Below are 24,777 nucleotides of genomic sequence, written 5' to 3' on the forward strand. Positions count from 1 at the left end.
TAGGTGTTTGCATCACTAAACTGCCATGCGTTAGATATTAAGACATTTCACTGATTCTGCTACTACATGTAGTTGCAAACCTAGGGGGCCACGAGACATGAAATTGTACAATAGATTACAAGTGGGAACACAGTTGAGAAGTGGCAATAGTAGTTTACTCACCTTGTGCGGAACAGGTCGGCAATAACCACTTGCGCTGCAGGCATATCTTATCTACCACAGTTGCGTGCTCATTGTTTTTGCTCTAACTTGAACTACAGCACTCGCAAATTTCGACAGCAATTTGTCCGGTAGGCTTCTTGTGTGAAACAAGTCCTTTTGGCTGCACATTCCTGTTCCATAGATATCATTTTTATCCTCGCACTAATAAGAGGAAATGCAAAAGCTTAGGCATCTTTGTCTTCATTAGTTTTAAACAGTTATTCTGAAGTGAAGCTAAAACATTATGCAGATGCTAATAGCTGCAGTAGCAAAGTTTAATAGGGCTGTAGGGAACAACTTAAAACAGCTAATCTAATATGCTTCTGAAGCCATAGGTTCTACAGTTTCGTGGCTGTGAATAAAATAACCTCCAAAATCTCTGAGGATTGGGTGACAGTGTAGCCTTTGTTGTCTGTTGTCCATAGTAAAACAGGTGGCAATTGCTGCAAGCTAACTTCATTTCTCTTAACATGCAGGCTGAGAGAGTTTACTAGGGTACCTTGTACGCAGACCTGCGAGAGGTAAATTCTACGTTGTGCAGGGACTCTTCATTGACAGCAGTTATCGTTTCTGCATGTGTACTGCCTTGAAAAATTTATTTTGTGGTCCTAAACTGCCAAGGGGAAGGGCATAAGACAGAATGGTAGAACCTTGTAAAAACAGAAACCTATACAAGAATAGCTTGTTTCCTTTTTTTTTTCATGCTTGTAAATACATATTCGGTTGTAAAGCACCTCTATTACTTCATCAATATGTAAAAAGTAGCATGCAACACTTTTTCTATTCTTCAAAAAAAAAAAAAGCAACAGGAAATCAATCGAAAGTGCAGTGGACATTCATGGCACCTCTCTTTCCGAAGAAATTGCAAACATATGGCACAGGTCTTGGGAGGGAGCCACATTTAAAAATTTGAAAAAAGAATACCCAACATATCCATCAAAAAAGCATGAGTATTGGTGCAACAATGTTTAAAGGGAAAGAGCCTTGAAGGAACAGTCATTTTTCTATTTTATGTTATAATGCAGCCCCCGGTAACCCTCGACTGTTGCTCACAGTGGCCAACAACTGTAGCAGAGGTTTCCTATTAGTATTGATAAATGACTCCCATAACCAAGATTGCACAGTCTACCTCCAACATACACAGGTCAAGGGTGCTTCACTCAAAATGATGCTGGCCATGTAGAAAAGAAAAACTGCTACAACTACAGCGACAGAGACATCAGCACAAGCTAATAGGACACAACAGTAAAATGTTAGCTTTTGTTCTCGCATAAACAGTGCATGATTGAGAACAGATCGAACGTGTAGATACATCCCTATGACATCGCTTAAAAACATCATTCCATTAAGCTCAAACTTACAATTTGTTGGCTTACATCTTCAAAACTTGTATACCACTCATGGCAACAAGCAAAGGACATGTCATTTCATGTCATCAGCTAAGAACAGCATAAAACGCAGCAGTCTACACACAATTTGCTTTGGATTGTAGAGACAGCGTGAGATACATTGGCATCAAACGGAGAGATATCGAGTGGGGCACAAGGCATAAGAAATGCACGAGCAGAACAGTGCAATAGGGGAGGAGGAGGATGGAAAAATGAAAGGGGGGGGGGGGAAGGGAGGCGAGAAGGGGACTAGGAAGGCAGGGGACCATATTGGGCTGGGCAGCAGGATGACGGTTGGCAACACCGGAGAAACCAGAAACAGGTGCGAAAAATACTTGCTACCCTGGAACACCAGCGGAAAGTAGGAACAAGCAATACACGGGCATCACTATCACAAGTGCATTCCAAGCACAGCTATTGCTGCTGCCTGGCCTCTGGTAACAAACTGATCCAAACGTGTGCTACACCCTGCCCTAAATACATATTTCGAAGACCACATGGTGCACATATTGCATTCAAGAACAAAGAGATGGTAAGTGACCTTTTTCACTACCGCAGAGATATGGCCACCACCTTTTTTTTCTCACCAACGCCACCGTGAGTAAAATGATAAGGGAGGGAGGATTGACGGATGGGAACAGGGGGTGTAGTGGCTGATCTGAGAAATGCTGCCAGTTGAAAGCACAAGCTTATTTGAGACCATCACTAATGAAGGACTCTGCAAGAATGCCCATTTGCTCTTACACCCACCTGCTGGCCGCATGCATGTCTGTGGTGACCAATTCAGTTAGCCAGTGTTAGTGGTGGCATACTGAGCAATCTCTCTCCACCTTTTTCTCTCTCTCTCTTTACTGAGCAAACTGAATAAAGAAAATATTGTAGTGCCTAATCCGGAGAGCTGTTGAAAATTGTTCAACTGAAAAAGTGAAAATCTTCGAATGTGCCTTCAAAGTCACAGTTGGGCCCATTTTTCGACAGCAGTCTAGAAAAGAGAGCCCAATACAAATATAGCCAGGTATGCCTTTTAGTGTGGCTATGCTTCTCGTGCTTCCACTTGGAGCATTCCATCAGATCACCACAGCAGCTTGAATTGCTGGCAGCACCTATTTGGCTTCCTTGCCATTAAGGAGAGCTCGTTCCGAGGCATCTGCGTACTCCTCATCATCTTCATCCTCCTCATCACTACCGTGTTCCGAGGGCGCTGGGGTCGAGGTTCGCGATGCCGATGGTGAGGGTGGTTCTGACATGGGCCGTGGGTACCGAAGTTGCAGCTTGGGCTGTAATTTTGCGAGAAGGGAACGAGGGAACGGGTGGGAAAACAAAGAGTGTTTTTCACAGTTGCTTTACAAGTCTGCAGCGTTCAGGAGATTGCCCATAGAGGGAAGGTGTCCGAGGAATGCATCGGATCTTGTGCTGCTGGTAGTATGCACCGAGAGAGGAAAAAGTTGTTGCAGTTGTGCTTGCAAGGCAGCAGCCAAGGTGGCTCAAACACTGAATGAGATCCTTGGATGGTGCTTAGCTGTGTGAGGAATGCTTAAAAACGAGGATGGCATGCTGCTGTATTCTCAACCTTGTAATTGCAGTCTTTGAGCTATGCAGATTTTTGGGTGATACATACATCCCTTTACATGCATTAATAAAGTGCATCAATTGCCTGGCATTTCTGAAGAAATTCATCTTATTAAATGCAGATTATATACAGGGTGAGGGATGCCTGTGGGGAAGTTTTATTCCAGTCTTAGTTCGCTGGAGCGCATGGAGTGAGAACTAGAGTTAAAAAAATTGAGTATTCTTTAGTATTTTCAAAGCAGTGTGGTGTGAACTTTGTGCTTGCTTATACCTTATAAGCTAATCTAAACATGCAATTTATCAGACGAGTAAACTGATGGGAGAAGGCATGAAGAAAACAAGGTGCTACATGGTTTAGTATAATTACTATGAGCCATCAAACTCTGGTACACAATACTTACAGCTAGTACCATGCATTAGAACATAGTTTCAACAGTCTGGATGTACTGCTACCAGAAATAATGGGTCACCAAGGAATGGGAGTTTGCATAAAACCACAAAACTTTCAGTAAAAAATTACTGCTATGACAGATCTCATGTGAGCTTGAAGATAAGAACTAGCAGTTATGTAACCCCCCCTCACATAATGCTCCAGTCGGAGCCCGTGCGGCATTTGAATAAATAAATAGCCTTGGGGTTGTCCACTTACCCCAACGTCGCCTTCTAAGAGCTCCGGATGTGTTCTGTGGAGGGCCATCTGTCGTGCCTTCCGGTAGTACTGTGACAGGAGGGAACAACCATAAGTCCTAGCCAAACTGCACTCATATTTTAAATTTGATTTTTTGCATTGCTCTTTTCGTGGCATATCTTTGAAAACTGGTCAGAAAGACTACACCACCACGGTTGGTTGGTTTATGGGGTTTAACGTCCCAAAGCGACTAAGGCTATGAGAGACGCCGTAGTGGAGGGCTCCGGAAATTTCGACCACCTGGGGTTCTTTAACGTGCACTGACAACGCACAGTACACGGGCCTCGAATTTCTCCTCCAAAGAAATTCAGCCGCCGCGGCCGGGATCGAACCCGCGTCTTTCGGGCCAGCAGCCGAGCACCATAGCCACTGAGCCACCGCGGCACACCACCACGGAATTTCACATTTGTATTTTGATGCAAGTGTCAGTACACTGGTCTGTAACTATTGCAATACAGATATCAGTACTTATTGGGAACAAGTACGCATTATGAAAATTTACAGAGAAGCATAGTACCACCACAATAGTTTTGTGCCTGCTTCAGAAAAATGAAGTGAGACACAATCCCAAGTAAACTAAATTTTTGAGCGATAGTAATGCATTCTAGCAAACAAAGAAATGCTGCAAAGAGAAACTGCACAAAACAAAAAAGGACAATGTTGAAATGCAAACATTCCAGCTTTGCCTGTACACAGTGCGTGACAGTCCCTGTTAGGAAAAATGTTTAGGGGCAATTGATCTAATGACTTCACAATATGATCCCGTTGCAGCTGGTTTTTTTACTTGAATTAATAGTACCTTTCAAATTTATTTTGTGACAGTGAGCGCAAGAGAAATACCGAAGCTGATAATGAGTACTGTTCAAAGTCTTAAAGGTGCACTGAAGAGGATTCTGAACTTGTCTTTTTGCCGCGGGAACTCGATCTACACGTTCCGAGCATTCTTAGAAACTGCAACTTATTGCCCTGTATGGCTGATTTCCCTAATTAAATCGAATTAACGTCCGGCTCCCGCCCTTTTTTTTTTTATTTCTCCCTCGTACGGTGGGCGGAGTCGACCAACGCGTGAAGTTCCTTTCAGCCAGCTCCGTGGAGGCTTTGCTTTCGCTTTATTTTGTTTTTTAGGTTTCCGTGAATAAATAGTTTCATTCGCAGATAGTATAGCTACAAAATAAGCCCGCAGAAATAAAAATACGCGCGGACTATTTGCTACTACGGACTACTACGTATTACTCCGCCGTTGGCAGAGCGGCAAGCCGCCACGGGACTGGGTGAAAGGCACTCCACGCGTTGGTCGACTCCGCCCACCGTACGAGGGAGAATTAAAAAAAAAGGGCGGGAGCCGGACGTTAATTCGATTTAATTTGGGAAATCGGCCATACAGGGCAATAAGTCGCAGTTTCTAAGAATGCTAGGAACGTGTAGATCGAGTTCCCGCGACAAAAAGACAAGTTCAGATTCCTCTTCAGTGCACCTTTAACTTGCATCTAATACTAGCTCTGTGATCACAGAGCATAGGTCTTGCAGTGTTTGCAAGCACAAACATGCGATACATACCACTCCGAGGTTCTTCCAGTCCAAGAGGTCGCTCAGGCGTTCTGTGCGGTTCCTCTGGATGATCCGTTGCCGCCGGGAGAGACAAGAGAAGTCAAACATGTACTGCAAAGAGAAAAGAAAAAGCACAGAGGTGCGGTCATGTGACAACTGAATGAAAATTGTTTTCCACAAGCATCCCAAATGGCTATGCGACAAACAAACAGGACCATGTAGTTGTCCAACAAAGGGTTTTTGTAGAGAAAGTCGCATGTGGGCTACCTTTCAGTAAACTGTAGGAGCACCCCTGCAAACCTAGCCTATTGGTATCTACAGAAAAGGCTAATTTGAAACACCGGTGCATTTAAATTATTATGACTAAGGTATAAAGCGAGAACATACAGGAAGGAAAACCTCCCTCCTATTTTAATGTTAGCACACAATCAGGCAGCGTCACACGAAAGGAAAATGAGAGGTGCCAGTGAAAGGACTTGCTCATGGGGCAGTTGATGGCATGAGGTACCAATTGTGGTGTCTGTGAGAGCAAAAGCAAAATGGACCATTTCCTCTTCTGCTTTGGACTGCTGTGTGTACTCAAAGGCATTATTTAAATTCTTCTGGGTGGTATTATCGTAAAAGCCGGAACAAGCGGCCGGGGATAGTAGTCTTGTCTTTCCGCCATCAAATTAGCAGCCAGCTATGAGTTGCTCAGGAGAGCAGTGATTCACCTCCTGTTTGTCAGTTAGCTATTATATTCTAGCACACTGCTTGTCCAGTTCTTTTCGCATGCCCTTCTTTTTTGCAGACAAAATTTGCTGCAACTTTGAGCACTAATAAATTAAAGCTGGAGTTACATTACGGCACACACTGTATAAAAACTTTGACCACGCACTTAAAGGAAAACTGCATAGGCTTTAGAAATCGACGAGCTTAAGAGGTTCGAATGTGTGAAACTTGCAGGTAAAGCATGCGAAGTCTTTTTGGGCTAGCGCTTGAAATAGTGAGGTTATCGCCGATTAAAATCCGGACGCTCTTCAAGCTTCTCTGCAGCGCACAACGCCAAGTAGGGGGCGCATGATGACGTCATCGAAGGTATCGGTGCATTTCGAACGCAGACGCCTGCTTTGAAAAAAAAAAAACCAACACCACCGAAGGCAAACCCTGCCGAGGGTTGTTTGGCAGCGTTTAATGAGTCAGGGCAGGGTGTGGCTGACGACAGCCGTAATTTGAAATCATACCTTCCGTGACGTCACGCTTTTCCTTACACTCGTCCAGTGCATTGAGGAGAAGCGCAAAATTCAATCTTCGATTACGTCACTATTTAAATGCTAGTGCAAAAACACTTGGCATGCTTTACCCAGAGTCTATATAAATGTGAATCCTTGAATAACGTGAAATTCTCAAAAAAGTGCTGCAGTTGCCCTTTAAAGGTGCAGTGAAGAGGAATCTAAACTTGTCTTTTTGTCGCAGGAAACCAATCTGCACGTTCCGAGCATTCTTAGAAACTTCGATTTATTGCCCCGTGTGGCCGATTTCCCTAATTAAATCGAATTAACGTCCGGCTCCCGCCTTTTTTTTTTTTAATTCTCCCCCGTACGGTGGGCGGAGGCGACCAACGCGTGGAGTGACTTCCACTTAGTCCCGTGGCGGCTTGCCGCTCTGCCATCGGCGGAGTAATACGTAGTAGTCCGTAGAAGCAAATAGTCCGCGCATATTTTTATTTCTGCGGGCTTATTTGGCGGCTATATTATCTGCGAATGAAACTATTTATTCACGGAAACCTAAAAAACAAAATAAAACGAAAGCAAAGCCTCCACGGAGCTGGCTGAAAGGCACTCCACGCGTTGGTTGACTCCGCCCACCGTACGGGGGAAAATTCGAAAATGAAGGCGGGAGCCGGATGTTAATTCGATTTAATTAGGGAAATCGGCCACACGGGGCCATAAATCGAAGTTTCTAAGAATGCTCAGGACGTGTAGATTGAGTTCCCGCGGCAAAAAGACGAGTTCAGATTCCTCTTCAGTGCACCTTTAAGTGTGTGAATGGCTCATTTGTGAAAACTCGGTTGCTTGGAACCCTGTCTGCAAATAGAGTTTAGTGCATTTTTGTTCGTCCTACAGAACCCAAAACATGTTTTTGCACTGCTATAAAATTTACATGACCATCTTTTGCTCACAGAGTGGGCCCACATAGTACTATAATATCCCAAGGGCTGAAGCACCTGTGCCAGTTGCTGCACTGACTCCTCGGGGCTCTTGAACCTTCGGTCAACGATGTAGATGCCGTACGACATGGGGTCGGCGACGTGCTCGGCTATGAAGCAGCCAAAGCCAGAGAGGTTGGTGGTGACGCTGGGGATGCCCATGACCGTGCACTCCGCTGTAAACCAACAGGGCGTTCAGTTAAATGCGACAGCGTATGACACTGCATCCCGTGGAGGACTGTAGGGAAATAGAGTTCCCTCCCACGCTGCTCTTGCATGCTGAACATTAAAGGGGCGCTTGCCACGTTCTAATGACAAGCAGGCAACTTTCACTGAAAATGCAGAAATATACAACTGTTGATGCCACCTGCCATTTCCGCAAGCAAGCTGTGGTGACGTGATGACAGTTCCCAAGCTAGGCTGCATTACCATTTGCCTCGATACTGTGATCATAAAGTCTTTTTTTCATTCTTGACATCAAGAGTTTTATTATTTTCCCCACCACTCGATTAAAAGTTTTTAAATCCAAAATTTGTACTTTGCTACCATACATAGCATAGCAAGAAGGAGCAATACATTTGGTTTGTAGTTAGGAGTGGAAAGAGTTCTCCTCCAATATCCCTTTAACAGCCAGGAGCCACAATCATGCATGCAGCACTGAATCCGAAAATAGGGTATGCAAGGTACAGCCAAAATAATAAACAGTGTGTACTGCTGTAATGCAAACACTTTGCTCTCTGGTGCAATAAGTAGTATGTCCTCTGGTTGGACCTGTGTTTTTATCTCCTGAGCACAACTAAATAGGAGGCACTGAAAAGAAGCTGACAGTGCTATTTTTGACCATGTCTCATAGTCTCAGAACTTGAATGGAAACAACAGCAGATTAATACTGTATTAATGAGGCTCATCTCAAGAAGTCAAGCTAGCACTGTGACTTACAAAACATGCTAGCATAGTCATGTTTCATTCTGGGTTTATGCACACTGTTGTGCAACGTTGAAAATTATAACAGTTCCGTGTGTGAGCGAACAAACTTACCGGGCGTGTAGCCCCAGGGTTCGTAGTACGAAGGGAAGACACCTAAATGACAACCTCTAACAAACTCTTCGTAGTCCATGCTGAACAGGGGGTTTGTAGATGACAAGAACTCTGGGTGAAAGATGACCTGCAAGTAGTGATGCGTGGTCACATGGCTGACGCTTTTCTTTGCCAGTTTAACTAATTTTTTCATGTTATCCAGCACTAGCGGTCACAGAAATCGGCTGCTACTGCTGATGAAATGCTGCCCGTCCTGTTGTGCAAGTATTAGTTGCAGTCTTGTAGAAGCTGACCAAAAGCAAATAGGGTACCTCCAGTCATAGTAGCTCTTACTCACTGCTCGGGCATCTAACTGGCCACTGAGCACAAGGTCGCGGAGTAGAATCTCGGCTGCCGGGGCCGCATTTTGATGGAGGTGCAACGCACCTCCATGTGTTTTACAGTGTCAATACACGTTAAGATACCCCAAGTAACCGAAATTTATCCACCGTATTTATGGCATCCCTCTTAGCCAACTGGCAGCCTAACAGCACCATCCTTGATGATGTTAATGCACATACCATATGATGCTACATCTGTCTGTTATTAACAGTTGTATAGTAAACCACCTGCTGCTACTGAACATGACTGAAATATGTCAGCATTGCCAACCAACTTCTTGTGTGGCCACAACGGTGGCAAATAAAGCAGAACACAAAAGTCATCCAGCAAAAAGCCACAATTCGCATCAATGTTTGCTTCACATTCAACACGATGAATGAGACTAGCTCGCGGTAGTGAACTGAAGCCACCACACCTTGACGCGGTCCTCCCTGCGGTTGAACAGCTGGCAGCGCCGTATGTGGCAGAGGACGGGGTCGGAGGAGTCATCCAGCATGTTGTGAGTGCACACTGGGGGCAGCGTAGTGCGTTGGGTGGCGTAGATGCAGCGTTTCAACCGTACCAGGTCTTCTGGGTAGATCAGCTCTTCACCCTTGGGAATCTTGCCCCTGCAGGAGTCTGCTTTTACTTATCTGCCGCAGCCACTGTAGCCTTACTGTTTATCTCTGAGTGACCTGTCATCAGGTACAAAAAGTCCCTATGCACCCTTGTTATCAACACTTTTTGCGAACATGCTACGGTAGAACACCACAGAAGTAAACTTGCATATTGTAAAAACACGGATACTGTAAAGATAAATTGCGGTCCCATTTCACTTTTCATGGTCAACTGAACACTGTTTTTGTTTATTCATAAAGAAGAAATCTTTTCATAACTTTTAGCCGATACTCGGTGGATCGTTTGAATGCGTTACCAGCCAAACGTTCATTATATTCAAGGTTAATATACGTACTGGTGGGCGAGTTTGTTCCACACCCCTGCAAGAAGGTGCCAAAAATATACGGCAGACAGAGAAGAGGACGCAGGAAGTCTCTGTCTACTGTGAATTTTTGGCGCCTTTTTGCAAGAACGAGGTTAAAGGGACACTGAGGAGAAATTGAAGTTGGCTTGTATCGACAGAATACCAGCTCCTGATTACAAAAACGCCACTCATACTGACAACAAAGCTCTTGTAACGTAGAAAAGAGCAAGAACCAAAATACAGGTATCGCCGCCACAGGCAAAACTCGCAAGTACAAGCGTGATGAGATCATAGAACAAAACAGTGTTGCTAGAACGAATGCTTCTAGCAACACCAGGAACCGAGAAACCATGCATCACTGAGGCGCAGCCAATGCATGCGCAAATCTCCTTGACGTCGCCAGATGGCGCCACGTGCCCAGCTGCTACGCGCGCTCCTGAAGCATCGGGACAAATCAGCGCCTGTTTTCCGGCGGTAGGCGGGCTCCCTGTATTCCGCTAGCGGTAACAAGGTACACGGTATGCTAAAGGTGTCTATATGCGAGAACTTCGTTGACGACTTCGAGAACGAGATCCATCGTAACGCTAGCAAAACGCCAGTGCAAACGTAATCGAAGCGACTGTAGCGACGGCCGCAATAGCCGATAGATGCCTTCAACGTGCGGCCGGCGGTAGCTTTCCTTTCGGCTGCTGCTAGGCCGCACTGCTGGCAGCCAGAAATCACGGAGTCTGCGTTACGTCATGTGCACGTCATGTTTCACGTCTCTTAGTCCTCTGTCGTCATAGACGAATCCCAAGTTTGAATCAGAGCCGCGGGAAAAACTTTTTCAACTTCGAATCCAAATTTCTTAGAAATAAATGCATCTTTCGCTGCCGGCCAAGTGGCAACAAAGCCATTACATGCCGAACTATCGGATTTTACTATAAAAAAAATATTAATAGTGCTCTCCTCAGTGTCCCTTTAATATACGAAAGCACGTAGTATCGGAGGTCGGAAAGGAGGGTTTTGCTGCACTTGATTGTGTCCATCGGAATTCTTAACTATTGTCTTTTAAATGACTGTGAGGCCACCGAAGATGACGCCATGTTCACAAAAAGTGGTTGCTTTCTCATGGACTCGAACTACCCGCTCGCATTGAATAATGTGGCCGCGCTATAGCTGTGCAAATATGGTACTTCCACAAGACAGATGACGTCGAAAACATAATATTAAATGTGATAACTGAAAATAAATTATAGCCAAATTACGAGAGAGCCATGCAGTCTTAGAGCCATGCAGTCAAACTGATAAAGTAAAGACACTGATACAGTGTAAAGATCTTTGCTGGTCCGAGCAACTCTCCTAAAGAGGGGTTCTACTGTATTACTATGATATTTGCAAACTTTAAGTAACACGCAATCAAACAAATTACACGCTGCAGTTTAACACAGTTTGTATTAAATAACAAATTTTTTGCCTCTGTGTTTTCCCTGCTGCTATACTGAACATGGCAGCAGGTACATGTCCAGTTTCTTTGCTAACCCGTGACACAAAGTCTACCAGCCAAAACAACTGTAAAATGTGTGATGCAAACGGAGTGTCACAATGCTAGCATAGCTTACACACTATGATCATTAGCTTAGAATGAAAAAAAGCAGCAGGTTCGCTTACGATAGACAGATTTCGAACATGCGCTTCCCGATGGTGGACTGCATTTGGTGCACGGTGTCCCGAAGCTGCTTTGAGATTGCCTGGCCTCGCAATGACTCAACGTTGAAGTTGTTTGTTTTGGCAGGGAAGATGAGAAAAGCAACCACAGTGACCTCGCTTCCTGAAGTCTGTTGGGGATGATGAGGCAGACAAAACACATGTTAAACACTTTTTTTTAGGGTGCACATGAAAATACACTGCTAAAGCCTACGTAACTGTTTTATTGCATATGCCAGAAAGTGTGAGGCTTGTGAGCTGTGTTTAACTTCATAGAGCACGAAAGAAAAAAAATACGCATTTTCAATCAACACTAGGTGCGAGTAAGCGTTTTCTGTTGAACTAGTTCTTGCACATCAAGTTTCTGTGAAAACGTCGTAATGTCTATTATGCTATCTTTGGTCAGTGTCAACTTGAAACCCTTTTGCATGCTTTCAGTTCGTCTGGTTAGAAATCATGAATACAGTCAGTGTTCTGCATTTCAAAAATTCTTTGAAGATGCATTTGTGCCTGCACTCGCTTTAAACACAAAAAGTAAGCTGTTCTTAGTAAACCCAGCTAAGCAAAAGCATGCTTGGCAAGTCATTCATATCTGTGTCGCCGTCTTCCAAAAATGGGTAAGTTAACCTTGCTGCTTTTTGCAGCAGGGTTAACTGCAGTGTATTATTTTTTCCCTCAGCTCCTAACGGAAGGCGAAACTAGTCCAGTCAGCTGGTTGGGCTTGCTTTTCTGTCACTAGGTTTATAGACCAGCCATTCTCCTTTTTCGCCCAACAAACCAGGCAAGTACAGAAATGCTTTTTTGTACAAAATAGATGACAATAATACACTGCTACATGGACTGCAAATAACTCAGCAGTACATAAGCACATTCATTTTATAAACTAGCTGGGACAACCCTATCCCTGATTATCTTTTTTTTCCACATCCTAGTGAATGCACACATGCGTAGAAATGATTACTAATATGCACACTTGCATCTAGAAGATGAGGAAACTCCACTTGCACAAATCTACACACGTTACCGAGATGTGTACTGCATCTCAACTCACCTTCAGGTAATGGTTAAGACGTGCCAAGGACTCTATGAACATGTCTGCTCCCTTGTTGGAAAACTCGTATCGTCCCGCAATAAAGCAGTACAGAGTTTTGTCCAGGTCGAAGTCATAGTGCCTGAAACATCCCGTTTATTTTTTTATTTTCCTTTTCTTTTTCACTGCCACCTTGAAAGACCGTGATGGTAAAATAATGCTCACCCATAAAAGTGGCCCCTAACAAAGTCATGTATCTTCTCCTTCGCTATGGCGTGCATGTTTTGAAACTCGTGCAGTGCGCTGAATTTTTTGACATTGAGCCCATTTGGCACGATGGCATCTTGGAACGAGAGAAAATAAATAAGTTTTGAATTTTTAGTGCGTCCATAGCAATAATGCATCACACATTGTGCTGGACTGGTCTAGAACATGTGTGTGCTGTGAAAAAATAAGCTTACATCCAACGATGGTTGCTGGGATTTAAAATCAGTGCTTGTACATAGGTGCAGCCATATATATCCACATAGACAGCCAGCACAGACACAGGAAGTGAATCTCAAAGCCAACACAGATGGTGATAGATTCTGCCTCTATGTTTCTCAGTACAGCACTGCACACTCTAGACAAGCTTGGCACACCATTTGTATCATTAGCATGGGCTGGGTTATCAGCGCAACTGACATTTTTCCGCATGGCTTCACCATAATACTGCTTGCATATTAAATGACAGAACAGGGTACTTTTGAAGCTGCAAAAATGTACACAATTAGTGTTTTTAGCACAGAAGATGCCAAAGCAGTTCCAGTGATGACATTCGCATATGTCAAGTGCTAGTATGTATAATCAGTACTATTTCATCCTCATCAACTTGAAGCCAGTGATGACATTAGTCGCAAAAACTGCATCTGGTGAAACTGACTGACTAGCTAGAAAAGAGATCATTTGGTAGTTCTATGCTTAGAATGAATATACTGCATACTTATAGGATGGCATCCTAGCAGAAATAAAATGACAGTCAAAAACAAAATTACCAAATGGTGTTAAATGACATTGCACAGAAAAAGCTATCACAATTGCACCACAAACGTGCAGTGCAGTAGGTTTTTTTCTCATCAAGAAAGTGTTATAGTTGACTGAAAAGCACTAATGATCTTTTCACTAGTAGTTGTTAAATTTTTAAAGCACCGTGAAAATAACATAGGTGATTTGATTTTGTCATACACTTTCAAAACCACAGTTTTACTATTCTGCTAGTGGGTTGTCCATTATTTGTGCATGCTCAGCATGTTACGAGGAGAAAAAGCTTAGTGCTCTGGAAAAAAAAAAAAAAATGAACGCTGCCTCTATTAACACTGTTATTAGACACTAAACCTGATAACTAGTATCCTTGCTAAGAGTCAAGCTAGTGTCACACAGACATTTTTGCAAACATCATGAAATAAAATTATTTAAAAACTCAGTAAATATCTGGAAGCAACTTGTAAAGGACAAGATGAAGCATAATAACTTAAGACAAAGAGGGCCAAACGTTAACAGTCTCAAGACAGTTTTGCAGGCGTGCAAGGTGCTAGAGTTTGCGTGAAGTATGCATGTGTGGCAAGCTAGTGAAAGAACCTAGACACTCTACACTAAGGCGAACAACCTTCCATGCATGCTAGTTGATGCGTGAGCTAATGCTTGCCTGGTTTCCTTTTGAGCAAGTGTTCTGCCTCCATCCCTGTGACATCAGAGACTGTGGCAAAAACGTGAGCACTGTGGCAAGCTGCTCGTTCCATGCAGTAGCGGTGGTAGATGCCTCTGTCGCCAGCTTCTTTGTCTAAACTGAACTGCAGCAGAAATAAAAGGAATTATGTAATACAAAGGTCAGAAAATTTTTATGCCTGTGTAAAAGCATGCGTGTCCAAGCAGAGTCAGGCAGGCAATTTAAAATTTGCCGTTCACAAACACAACATCAAAACAAGAGAGAGGCTGCTAACACACAGTTCCGCGAAAAGTGCTTAAATCCGAGATTTTTCGCGAAATTGCGGGTAGGTAGGGGCTTTGACTGTGATGTACTATATGCTGTATGGGGCATTAAGTATGTTTACTCGCATGATGAAAGCAGTCACTTGAAAAAAAAAAAAAAAATTAGTGCTAATTTGGAACATGCATTTATTTATTAAGGGTAAGATTTACACTGTGGGAAAACGATATTTTCTCAAACCTTGCTGACCAATGTAGGAGAGGCATTTACTATATGTGTATGTTTGTCATGCGAACAAATACAGTATACAAGGAGAGGGCTGAGTCGGGCTAGTTGGTTCATGTTGAATGGTACGGCAAAACAGTGTTGACAGATGGGACGGAAGAAGAAGAAGAAGAAGAGACAGACACATGTGCTAGTGTACAATACAGTATACATTGCAGCAGTGCATTCTACTTCTTGCGCGTATCACAGCTGGGAGCAATATACAACCAAGGGCGTACCTTGTCTAGGTTGTTGTAGAAGTCCACATTTCCTGCGCACAAGTACCGGCCAAGCAGGGTGGCATGGGTGATGAATATGGTGGCAACATCTAAGTGCCTGGTGCGGCACAGGATCAGCCCAATGCCTGCCAGCCATTCATGGAACTGGGCCACCACCAGAGGGGGACCCTTCTCAGCATTCACTGCCTTCAGGAACTGCAAAGCACAACCAAGTGTTATTAGGAAGCACCGAGCAGCGAAGTGAGCAAGTCAGTGGCACCTCGGAAAGAAATCAGTTGAGTTTAGCTCACTGAAGCTTTGTATGATGTTCTGTCATAGTAGCTGCAGTCAAACCTTAATGTAATGCTAATGATGTTACAGATTTTATACTTTATTAGCAAGCAAATTATGATTCCATTTCCCTAAACCTAACTTTGCCTATTGGATGCAATTCTCAACTTGCATAAAATTAGTAGAGCCTGGATATACTCGGTAGAGGCAAGGGTAAGGTTGAGCGGGAAATCCTCGAAGCATTTCACATTAGCAATCATGGACAGGGTTGCCAGATTGGGCTATTAATAGCCAAATTGGGCTACTTTTTTCCGAGTTAGCGTCAGAAATTTCGTTTTCGCTATGTGGCTACTTTTGGGCTACATCTTTTTCATGCGTGAAAAAAAGTTAAAGTAGTTATAATGTGCTCTGTTACAATTATACAGTTACAGAAATAAAAGGCATCCTGGAATCAAAATGCAGGCTATAGCAGGTTAAATAAATTGAGAGCGTCTGCTACAAAATAAGAATTTGTAAACGCTGTGTTCGACAAAACTTGTGTGTTTCAGGCGGTCAAGGATCATGGCCTTTCGATTTCGTTTATAAGGAGTGGACACTACGTGAAAGTTGCCCCCCGGAAACATTTCACGGCCTACAGATTGCACTTATTCCGCGAACTAACGCCACCCGCGCGCGCGCGCCACCGAACAGACTGTTGCTGTCTGCACATGTGAGCGTTCTTCCATTGACGGTGCACCACGGGTGACCTTGGCGCCAGAATAGAGGGAAAACACTAAGAGAACTTAAGTCTGCCTACATGGTGCGAATGCGTAAGCATTAAATGCTACTGTTTCGCTTCTGTTGCCTGGTTTCGTGATCCTCACATGTTAACCGTAGACGTGGCCTAGTGGTTTGGGCGTCCGCTTCGGCTGCGGTAGGTGGCTGGTTAGAAACCCACCGCCTGGCATGTCCTTTTCTGGTATTTTTATTCTGGTTCTGCGGACACATTGTGATCAAGATACGGATGAGGCAAGTAATGCTTACGCATTAATAAGGTCTTTTTCTGTTTCTTCCTATTCTCGTGGTGGACACAGCAAGCGCGCCACTCGCAAGAGCCTACGCTTTTTCTGCAGCCTCAAGCGGCACACGTGCAGCCCTCGAGATTCATTGCGAGCGACGCGAGAGCGCCGTGTCCGTTGCGTAATCTGCATGCACTCATGCGGAGCCATGGCGCCATCCTTCGGCGCGGCGCGGAACCCACTGTAACTAACGAAGGCGGCGGAAGTTAGTGGCATGACATGGCATTAGATCCGTCGCTACGAGAACTTTCAGAATGGGCAAGTGGGCGATGTACATCCAGAACTACAAAAAGAAATAGAAAAAGGAGCCGGAATTCAAGGGTAATGATTTTCTCATTATTGTGAACATGCTGTTAGACTGAAGATAAAATAGACATAGATTATCATCTAATGGCATATATCCTTGATTTATTCCGAGCTCATGCATACCGTAGAATGTAGCTTCAAGAAGGCGCATGCTAGATGTTGTGAAGGTAAAGGATGCGCAATCAAAGGACGAACCACGAAGAAAGACACAGGGACACACACAAGCGCACTTGCGCTTGTGTGCGCTTGTGTGTGTCCCTGTGTCTTTCTTCGTGGTTCGTCCTTTGATTGCGCATCCTTTACCTTCACAACATAGTGCGCTTGTGGGTGTCCCTGTGTCTTTCTTCGTGGTTCGTCCTTTGATTGCGCATCCTTTACCTTCACAACATCATGTACCAACTAGGCCCTACCTAAGTTTTGTTCATGCTAGATGCTTTGAGGTGACGCTCTCAGTGAGAACCTTTCTCTTAAAGCATATAAAATTGAGATGTGAGGCTGCGTAAGTATAGAGTAAGGTATTTTCACTGTCGATGTGTCTAATCTGCGAGCGAGCATTTACAATGTGAAATATTCCTAAACTAGAGCGGCGATTGCGTTATATAGCGCCGCCGTTCTTTTCCGCGTGCAGACTGGCTGTCGTCACCCGCCTCAGGTGATATGGCCTACTGCTGCGCCTGCAAAGTGGAACTGCGGCCCCATCTTTAGGACCTCATTAGCGCTCCTGGTTAGCCGCACTGGTTAGCGCGCACGACGGGTGCGAAACATAACAACGGAAAGAACACGCCGTGCGCACCGCCTCAGACATCATGTGCGGGAAAGAAATCTAATGCGTAAATATTCCTGCCGAAAATTAATTCAATATGCTTAAGAAATGTCGTCACAAAAACAAATGTTTCTGGCTACTTTTGGGCTACGCAAAAATTTCGCTTTTGGCTATGTTTGGGCTACTACGGTGGCCAATTTGGCTACCTGAGGTCGGAGCCATCTGGCAACCCTGATCATGGAGATAACTGTGTTAGCACGGCTTCTATCACGCTGATGCAGAAAGAATTAGGTTACTTGTCCCGTTGACACCGCAGTTTGACTATCTTACGAGATCGCTGTTGTTGTTTTTTGTGCTGGTTTTGCGGTGCCGTTGAGTTGCGCATGCTCTGTTGGGTTTTCTTGGAGACTGGCTGTTTTTTCAATAAAGCACAGTTGATAGTCCAGTCGTTGTGTGTGCCTCGTCTCTCCTTTGTCCCCGTCTTTTTGGCTGGTTTTTCTTAAGTATAATGTACCAACTAACCCAGATTTCAACTCTTCTGGATATACTGAACCCGGATATTGGCTATATTGAACACCCCAGGCTATCCCCTTGAAAATCCCACATAAAAGTATAGGAAAGTCGCGCAGTATATAGAGCTCTTCAATTTCATCGGACAGTGGTGCTTCTACTGACGGAGCTCTTGGATCCCTTTTTGTGCCCAGTGATAGATCTTGGGCGCCTGCTAGGAGTGATAGTGCTAGACAAGGTGTATGTGGGGTATGCATGAGGGCGCCCTGTGGTCTCTCATATTCATTTTCCACACCGCATCGCTCTCATGCAGTGAAGCCAACCTGAATACAGTGAAGTCTCGTTAATTCCATGATCCCAGAAGGTAACCACGCCTTTAAATACACTTAGATGAATTTGTGTTTTGAGCCATGTTCTGACGCAGCCATGTGGACACAGCTAGTACAGTGGTGAGCAGTCTTGTCTAGAGCGCTCGGGCGGTGCACTTCCTTGCAAACAAATCCAAATTTTGTGGCAGCCTCTAGGGTCCAGCTGCAACGCTTGCACGGAAGTAGCGCCAGATAGCCTCGTAAACAAAGCAGGCGCGAAAACTTTGCACTGTAATGAGGGGCTGCTCTCTAATTTCGGTTTTTGTTACCAAGTGCGCACTGCTCAAGCGCTCTAGACAAGGCTGCTCACCACTGTACATCAACACTGCTATCATCAACCTAATCTACCTTGCTGCAACAAACATTTCATTCACTCCATCACCTCTTAGGACTTAATGCCAAACAAGTTTTTACTAAACTAACATCACAGCTACAATGGAAGTGGATAAATGTAATCTGAAATAAATAATTGTTTTACTGGAACAGCTGCAGCAGTGTTTGGCAAGGCATGGTAATTCTAAACAGGAACAGAAACAGCTGCATCTGAAGTGAATCGGTAAGGTAGAAGCTAAGAAATGTGACAAAGGAAAGTTCCTTAATGACTATCAGTACTAGTCACCAAGGCCCTATACTCACATCTGTTAAGAACCAAGCCACAAGGTAGCCAAAGATGATAGCGTCATTTGACTCCCGATCATGCCACGGAACTCCTATGTTGCATGTGTTCCAGAGGTCGCGCTTCCATTCGTCAAGCTTCCAAGCAGCTGAACCAATGTCGAAAAGAAGCACTTGCGGGTAGCCGTCGATAAGCCATCTTCCATAAACCACCTGGGTGAAGAAGGGAAAGAGTAGATACATAACTTCCTTATGAGAAGGCTAAGAAGGGTTTTGTAAAAATGATCTACTTGCATCCAGAAACTGCAGTTCAATGTTGCAAGATCATATTCACTGCTCTGCATAAGGACATTTGCTCTACATGAAAACTGCTCTCAGTAAGACTGTCCTTATTGTGCTTTCAGTGCAACTGTTGACATCATCTCTGATGTGATCATAGAAACCTTCACAGGCCACCTTCACAAGAAATTGGCTCCGCTTGGGCACACTGTACTAGCTGAGAATTTGCAAGGTTCCTTCATAAAACCAATAAACTCAATCCAACATAACAATAGTGACGCAGTTTGTTATCATTCCCAGTAGTTCATGAAGCACCAATATTGTCATCAGATGGTCTTTCCATATCTGAATTTCGCAGGCCAATGAAAGTACATCTGTACAGCCTAAACCATCCTAAACATATATTGTTAACAGTATGTAGCTGGGCTAGTTGGTGGCTATAGAACTTGACTGAAAAGTGTGTGTGTGTCGTGCTTCGGCCGTTTTACTGCGACAGCAGTTAAGGACACCTTTTTCGGTTTTGCAGCGTCGACATTTGCAGCATAGCACGGAGGTCAAAGAGGAGGAAAGGGTAGTGGCGTTGCGCTATGGGATAGACGTGTGCCGTTTTCTGCGTGCAGCAGCGCCAACTAGCGCTTACACTGTTTGATCACGCCTCTGGGCAGAGAGGGCAACACTGTGCAATGCGTCGAACAGCATGTTCACCATTGCAAACAGCTGTCGCAGCATGTTGCGTTACACAGGCATAGTAAACCTGGGCATTTCTTTTTTTTTTATCATAAGCATGTTTATATAGCGTGCAGCCACAATCGAAACTACATTTAGTGACCCCTTAAGTGCAAGTGCATTGATTGAGCTACTGTGATAACACACTCATTACAAACACTGCAATGTGTTCTAATCGCGGCCGCAAACCAATTCTTGCTAGTGAAGTAAGAAGATGCTGGCAATATGATTTTGTTACTTCACACAAAGGCTAGCACTTCAAGCTGGCTTCACATCAGTGAGTGCAGGTATGCAGTGAAGCCACCTTGCCAACCAGAGGCTCAACCAGTTTACAAGTGATTGTTGAAGCATTGGCCAATTCCAAAATTGCCGTGTGCTATTTGGTCAAAATGTAACAGCAATTTATGTGAACCGAGAAAAAAAAAGCACTTTCAAATTTTGATGTTATCCATATCAAAAAGTGGCATGATTCAGATCTGTGGGTTTGTGTGAAATGCATGTTCATCATATGGTTGCACACATTTCTGTGAAAACCAGAAAGTATCAAGTGTATTTTTTTTTTTTTTAAAGAAGATCTGCCTTCCACTTAATTGTATCCACCTGGGCAGAAAAGAGCATGAATGAAATTCTCAAGAGCCGGGCAGTCTCATGAAAAGAAAACGTCAGTTTCTTTTTTGTGCCCACATGACTGCATTTATGTGGAAGGCAAATTTTGCTTTCATGAAAGTCACCTTGCCATGAAAATTTACAGCGTTGATTTGCTGACATTTTATTTTACGACTCAAACATTTTCGGCTATTGACACTTCAATCACCTCTTCGTTAGATTGGGTGGTGGGCAGGCAGTGGCCTGATGTTGGAGCCTCTGACCAGGACATTTTTTTTTTTACAGCTAGGAAGCTTACTTTTAAGAACACAAGCTGATTTCGTCTGTACTCACATGGACACAATTCATTCCATTCTGTCCATTTGTGTTTAATTCTTGCTTGATAGCACAGTGGCAACTACAGCAAGGCTGTGTGCACGTAGTGGAATGTACAACACTGACACGGCAAAAATACAATGTTTAAAACTTTGTTCAGCAATTCAATACACCTGCTCAATAAAGCTACACACATGCCTCATGTGCGCTAATTTATCGCTGCCAGATTTTACAAATCTAATGCATAAAATTGTCACCCAAAGGAAGTAATTACTTATTAGCATCCACCTGACTGCAGTCAGAGCTGCAAGAGCAACATGTAGAGATTTCTTGAGATCTTTGCATTTTAGCTTTCTGGGGTTCAAAATCTTCATGAGCACAACATTCCTTTTGTCTGTTTGGCTGCACTTAGGTGGATGATAATGACTCATTGCTCCACTGATTACAATTTACTGCATGGTGGGAAATTCTCCTTAAAACATTTGACGAAAACTGTCACATACTAGGCAATTTGTTTGTTTGTTTTCATTGAGCCAGTGCTAAAGAAGACAAAGATGAAGCTGGGAGTAACAAGCATGATGGGATAAGCGCTACTTCGCCATGTTATGTTCATCCCTCCCAGCTTCGTTGTTGCTAAGTTCATACTAGGGTGTCGCAATCAATCCACTTCTGAGTGAGTGACTGACCTTGATGCCCTGTTCTCTCAGGGCCTTGATGCTGTTCCAAAAGACATTGTAAGGCGGCTCCAGGACTTCCACCTCCGTGCGCACAAGGTTTTCGTTCAAGGGGCCCAGAAGGCAGAACTGGTCGCCTAGTTCTTCTACGCTCACTTCTGCTTTGGACCGGATCACCGTATAGATACCACCGACTGCATGAAAATGAAAACGAATTTCAGATCATCTGCCTCATTGCCTTTTGTGATGGTGAAGAACAATTTAAACACCTTCAGTTTAACTTTTCCACTCATTAGACATTAGGTACTAAAGCACAATTAGAATGAAACACACAAGAGTCAGATTTTCATGAATGCAGGTTAAAAAAGACTATAATTAGTTACAAGACCTAATCTTGAATTTATTTAGCCTTCATTAACAAAAATTTTTCCTGCAGGTTGTATTATGATTAGCTGGTTGATTGATGTTAAATGATAGCATGGTTAATTCTCAACCGCAAAAAGTGATTAATTCTAGTTTACAAAAAGTGGTCACCACTTGTTGCAGCCCAACTATGCTGAAATTTGACCTATGACTGCCAAAATCTTACTCAATTGCCGTTCTCGTTTTTTTTTTCTTATACTTGTGTTTAATTTCTTCAGCACAGATATTTAAGAACTAAACTCCCTACAGAAATTTTTTATGGCAATTACTACACACAGCTTGGGCATTCAGCTGTGCACACCACAGGCCTACTGTCACACAAGTCTTCATATTTAATAATTTTTTTGCTGGTAACTATATGTGGACATGTTAGTTGATGTCATTGCTAATAAGAGCAATTACAACTGAAACTGACTGGTGCACAGTCACTTGGCTACGTAGGAAAGGCATAGAACTTTAGCGCTGAAAAGTAGTCTGTGCTTGCCAAGGAATCAAACTTGGTACCACCACTGTCCTGATCAGTTGATCTATCAAACAAGCAAATGAGGACAGCTAGAAAATGAAAAGACAAGGCAAGATTGGTCATGGACTCAAAAGGGGGTACAATGCCTGGCATTATGGGTCTAGTTAAAGAGAAATATCCCTGGTAGATTTAACTGTGACAAAAGAAGTGGCACAGTCACATGTTACTCCCAAGAAGCAAGGAGTAGAGAATGCATTAATTAAGCGGAACCACCAGAAGGAACCAACTGCTCTGAAAACAGACGGATGCACCATGTAGAACGCAGATGCACTTCAGAAAAGCCAACGTTTGTAATGCTGTCCATGCATATATGCAGGATGAACTAGATATGATGGTTGGTTGTTAAACCTGCTTCATCTTGTGAGGTTAAAATAAGTTATTTTTGGTGGCACCAGTAGTTGTTCTACAGCTGCGTTTTCAACCCTAAACTTGAAAAGCGAACGGTAAGACAATGTTGTGATATTTCCCTTCAGTAATCCTGTATGTTCGCCTTCCCTGTGTGATATGGAATTAAGTACCAATTGCCTTTATAGAAACAATTAAAGGTAAACCTTTTAGAACAGCACAGACACAGCATGAATTCTCTCATTGCAACTGTAGGAAAATTGTGTTATACATGATGAGGGTGATTGAATTCTTCCGGGATCTGGTTGCGAGACCTGACAAATGACAAACAGCAGCAGCTTCCTGCATAGTCTCAAGCATCGTTTTTTTTTTTTTTTCTGTACGTGTTCCAAGACAAAGCAACAGAAACATTCTTGGCATTGCTACTCGATATGGTGCCAATGCAGAAAAAATTGCTCAGTTACAGATGTAGTAAGGCTGCAGACAATGTACAGGAAATCGGCCTTTTGTCTTGTCTGTAATGTGGCTAGAACATCTGAAAGAAGAAAAGCAAAATAGCAGTGATCCACTTCGCGAGTACCTACAGTAACGAAATGTATTATCTGTCACATTTCATCACCAATCGTGCCTCTGCTTCTTTTTTTGGAGGGAGATATCTGTCTAATGGCTGCACGTGGGATCACCGCTCGAGCCGTCAGCCGTAAAGGATGACCCAGTTGCGTTTGCGTGGTATCACGCGTCGCCGTTTCGACTCGGGATCCGGCGCCCGAGCCACGAAATGTAATCCGCGACCTTCGCAGCGATCGGACGACCTTGGCGAGAGTTTTGGCAACAGTGACAACGGGTGGGCGTGCCAGTTGCATCACGGGCCGCCCGGCACTTTCCCAAAACAAGACCGTTGGTGCGTTGCCCTGTCCTTGCCGGCGTATGGCGAGCGGGCCGCACGACGACGGCACATGCAAACGATCACGCCAGCACGTACGCATTGCCGAAGCACACGTACGCACATATACCGCGAGAATCAGTCAATATATCGCGCCTTTATGCACCGGTATTACGACCCTCATCGCATGCTGTCAAACTAACCGCAAAAATTTTCACGAATAAAAATGATTCGGGGGGTTGACAACCGCACCGCACCGACACCTGGCTCTCCGGCAGAGCTCCTAGATGACTGGTAGCGTACGGGCCAACGCAAGTGTCCGGTCAATTAGTTGCCATAGTGGAAAACGAGCCGTACCCGTCAAAATCAGCGCTTCAAGCGCGGTTGCTAGCGGAAGAGTCGCTCTTCTGCATCGCTGCCGGTTGGCATGCAATTAAAGCCGGCCGTGCCCCCTGCCAAAAAAATGTGGCCTGGCGAGCCGCGCAGGACCGCGGCGGGTGTGCGAGCGGCTCACCTTTATTGACGACTTCCCACGCTACCTCGAATACCCATCGGTTGTCGGCCTCGGCGCTCGCACCGCGGTCAAGCACGAGGTCTTCGGTGCCTTCTAGCCGGTAAAATCGGCGCGAGATGCGGGAAGCCATCGCGAAGACCCTTTTGAAGGCTCCCCGCTGTGACCTTCCCACTCGCAGTGACCGGCGGCGGCGGCCGCTGCTGCTGCTGCTACCGTCCCGATGCCGCTGAGCGCACGAAGAGAAGAGGAAAGGCCGACAACGGCCCGCCCACCGGAGCGGCCGCCGACCTGTTTCAGTTTTGTTTTCGAACCTTTTTCACTGCACGCGAGAAATAGCCAAAAAACGAGCAAACCCTGAGACGCGGTACATTTGATTATTAACTGCCCGCTGCTTTCTCAAACTTTTCAAGAGCACAAATAAAGGTCTTTAACACCTACTAACGTCTTGTATT

The 24,777-nt window shown here is 44.3% G+C and overlaps 2 protein-coding genes across 2 annotated transcripts in view; one reads left to right on the top strand and one right to left on the bottom strand.

The window, feature by feature from the left end:
* The window catches only part of LOC149371325 (hsp70-binding protein 1-like), a 40,267-nt gene extending 18,403 nt beyond the window's left edge, over positions 1–21,864 (top strand). The window contains exon 6 of the mRNA XM_089565302.1: positions 21,671–21,864. Coding sequence (XP_089421428.1) covers positions 21,671–21,701 — 31 coding nt within the window. The 3' untranslated portion in view covers positions 21,702–21,864. The remainder of the gene's footprint in view (positions 1–21,670) is intronic.
* Glys (glycogen [starch] synthase) lies at positions 781–24,570 on the bottom strand. Its single transcript, XM_089565297.1, has 14 exons — positions 24,326–24,570; positions 21,650–21,831; positions 19,059–19,250; positions 15,148–15,342; positions 14,363–14,507; positions 12,904–13,021; positions 12,700–12,820; positions 11,613–11,779; positions 9,417–9,609; positions 8,621–8,747; positions 7,601–7,758; positions 5,404–5,505; positions 3,808–3,876; positions 781–2,866 (listed from the first exon to the last, which is right to left on the bottom strand). Exons 1-14 carry the CDS (start codon positions 24,453–24,455, stop codon positions 2,693–2,695), a joined length of 2,073 nt encoding a protein of 690 aa, XP_089421423.1. The 5' UTR covers positions 24,456–24,570; the 3' UTR covers positions 781–2,692.
* Between the last annotated feature and the right edge of the window lie 207 nt (positions 24,571–24,777).

The sequence above is a fragment of the Amblyomma mixtum genome, chromosome 1 (assembly GCF_055824585.1).
Source record: "Amblyomma mixtum isolate Tamu chromosome 1, ASM5582458v1, whole genome shotgun sequence".
Lineage (NCBI taxonomy): Eukaryota > Metazoa > Arthropoda > Arachnida > Ixodida > Ixodidae > Amblyomma > Amblyomma mixtum.